The 2,849-nt window shown below is 36.8% G+C and overlaps 1 protein-coding gene across 1 annotated transcript; it reads right to left on the bottom strand.

The window, feature by feature from the left end:
• Window positions 1-1,342: 1,342 nt before the first annotated feature.
• On the bottom strand, window positions 1,343-2,201 carry LOC108466221 (uncharacterized). Its single transcript, XM_017766565.1, has 2 exons — window positions 1,589-2,201; window positions 1,343-1,530 (listed from the first exon to the last, which is right to left on the bottom strand). Exons 1-2 carry the CDS (start codon window positions 2,199-2,201, stop codon window positions 1,343-1,345), a joined length of 801 nt encoding a protein of 266 aa, XP_017622054.1.
• Between the last annotated feature and the right edge of the window lie 648 nt (window positions 2,202-2,849).

Below are 2,849 nucleotides of genomic sequence, written 5' to 3'. Positions count from 1 at the left end.
CCAACTAAAATGATATTTAAAAATTAAAATAAATTAAATTTTGATATAAGCCATTTTTCATAAAAATTTCGAGTTAAATTGAGTAATTTTAAGTCTACCCTAACATATCCCTTTTTTCTAATTTTAAAACTATATTTCATAATTTTATGATTATATAAATATATTTAATAAAATTTAAAATGAATAAAATAGATTAGAAAATTAATTTCAAAATCAGATGTAAAAGTCAAGTGGTAATGTATTAGATAAGATTAGAGGCAGGTGGGCGGCCACGCCCATGCTCAGTCTTACTTATTCCTTTGACATTTTTCTTTGTTGTTTTCAAGTTTATTTTTTCTTTTCAAGCTTAATTTAGATGGGTGATGTGTTTAATTATGATTGTATAAAAATAACAGTGATGATAAAATTAAATATTATAACGATACTATAGTGTGGGATAAAAAATAAACTAAATATACTGTATCATACTTAATAACTATGGCTAAACTAAACTCTACCTCAATTAAAAAATAGAAAAAAATCGTAAAAAAAAAAAAGTGGGTTGATTATGTTAACGAGTAACATATAGATATTACAAATATAAAAATTTTATGTATGATGAAACCAAATTTTCTTCTAATCTTTCTTTTCTCCATTGATTTAACAATTCTCTTCATCACCCTAAGCTTTGATGCCATCTCCTTCATTATTACCCTTTTCCCTGAATACTCAATCACTGATCTTAGAGTTAATGCTAGTTCCGCGCTTTTAGCTTTCACAAGCCTCCACCTTCTCCTCATCCTCAATGAACGTATTGCACCTGATTTTTTCTTTTTATATGATTTCCAATAACCCTGGAGTTGGATATTTACTCTCCCTCCAACACATTCGCTCTCTAACTTTAACTTCAAACCTCGTACCAAATCGACAACTGCTTTACCCTATTCTGTAATAAACCGTTTAATGCCTCGCGAATTTTCTAATTCTTGGTGCTTGTCTGCTTTGTTGGATTGTAGTTTGCATCTGGCCTGGGACACCAATTGTTTTAACTCAGGGTGTTGGGCCATGACTGTCGGAGCTGTTGTTTGAAGAGCTGTCAATGCTCCTCCTTTTATCAATACATTGCTATTGCTGTTGTGGTTTGCAAGATAGCAGATGAGAGTTAATCTATGGCACTGTAACTTTTCATCACCATCGTTAAGTAATAGCTTGATTAACAATGGTACGCCGTTCGATTCGATTATCGACTTTGAATGCTCACAAAAGAGGTAATTATTTGGGCAGATAAACTTTTGCAAAGCAATAGAAGCTTACATTGCAACTTCCCGGTCCATATCGCCTAGTCGGGCCACCAGTGGACTAATTACTTGGCACTCTTTCGCTGAAAAAGTCCTTGCCAATGAACCGACTTGATCGCCGGAATTCTCAGTTTCATTTTGTCGAATTCTTTGATTACCCTCAATAGCTCATCGACAACTGCCTTTGCAGCCGAAGAAGAACTCTTAAAGGTGGAATGTCTAAATTCATTATTTGATTCAGGCTGTGATTTCTCTTATAATAATTAAGCAATTGTATTGTAATTCATCTTTTTCCGTTATCAACAACTTACCCAAGCATAGCATTCCTTTTGTCTCCGTCAATGTCTTACAATTTGAAATGCTCCCTTGAACAAGCATCCATAAAGCCCTGGAACAACTAAGTTTCAATTTCGGATTCGGTTTAGTATCACCTGCAGGTGACAACAATGTAACCAGCTGCCATATCACATTCTCTCTGATTAAAGCGTATTCCTTCAATTCTGGGTTATGCTCAGCAATGCCGGTAACCAAATTGGCTGCTTGAATTTGATCAGACATCGCTGATGTTCTTGATAAATGACTTAAGATTGTAGAAACCATTTCCTTCATAATAACCCTTTTCCTGTCCTTCTCGTTAGCTAAAAGGCAAAGTGTTTTGACAGCCATGATTTGAGCATCCAAAGATATTTTCTCTTTTAAAAGCCTTTGTAAAGACGGTTCTCCGTCTTCTTCATAAATAATGTTCTTATACTCATCGTTTTGCTCAGCAAGTGATGCCAGTTGTTTCACCGCCCGGACGCGATCTTCCAATGCACGCTCCATTTTGACGGTGGCGATGCAAGACCACACCTTAACCTTAACTGATTTCTCGTACGTCGGCGTCGACCAACTTTGGGGCATGTAGATGGAAAGCAGCCATTCCATCTAGCTGATAGAAGCATTTAAACAGTTGAAGAGCTCCACAAATTGGGTTGCATTGCTGCAGGTAGTGAAGAGTTTCCACAACAGGTTTCCGCGCTTGCATTTGTGGACAAAGGAGAGGGCGTGCTCAAAGTCAACCTTAACCTCGGCGACTATGCAATGAAGTGGGCGCAAGTAAAGGGAAGTATGAGGTGAAGTAACAAACAAAGCAGGGTTTTCAGCATTTGCTATGGTTGATTAACTAACGATACCAAATTGGAGACTTCCTTCTTGAACGACTTAGCCTTGGTAGCCGCTGTGCAAACATCATCCCCTAACGATATCAAATCCCAGAGTTGCTGAATCTGTGTTTTTGCCTCCCAACTCAACATTGTTTCAGTTCACATTGCTGACAAGCTTTTTTTTTTTTTTTTGGTTCGACATGCTGGCTCTCTTTGTTACCGTTTCGTTTAAAATTAAGCGCCTAAGTAAGGTCAAAATCAAGCAATAATGTTGCTTGATATTTTCGCCACCAGTCAATACCATAGCTAGTCGGAGATGATCGCTCAACAGCGTTCGAGAAAATTAAAGAAACAACAAAAACCCACTTTTGTTTTTTCTGGTGAAGTGAAAAAGGGCCCACTTGACATGTCTCCATATGATTTTGTCTCA

The sequence above is a fragment of the Gossypium arboreum genome, chromosome 2, assembly GCF_025698485.1.
Source record: "Gossypium arboreum isolate Shixiya-1 chromosome 2, ASM2569848v2, whole genome shotgun sequence".
In the NCBI taxonomy this organism is placed as follows: Eukaryota; Viridiplantae; Streptophyta; class Magnoliopsida; order Malvales; family Malvaceae; genus Gossypium; species Gossypium arboreum.
This window is presented reverse-complemented; position numbering and strand designations above follow the sequence as displayed.

What these genes read in the sequence shown, in the direction of transcription:
- LOC108466221 (XM_017766565.1), bottom strand. Translation starts at nt 2,201, where the DNA reads ATGGAATGGCTGCTTTCCATCTACATGCCCCAAAGTTGGTCGACGCCG. An exon ending in AAAAGGAATGCTATGCTTGG is followed by an intron (nt 1,531 to 1,588) that starts GTAAGTTGTTGA and finishes AATTATTATAAG; the next exon opens with AGAAATCACAGCCTGAATCA.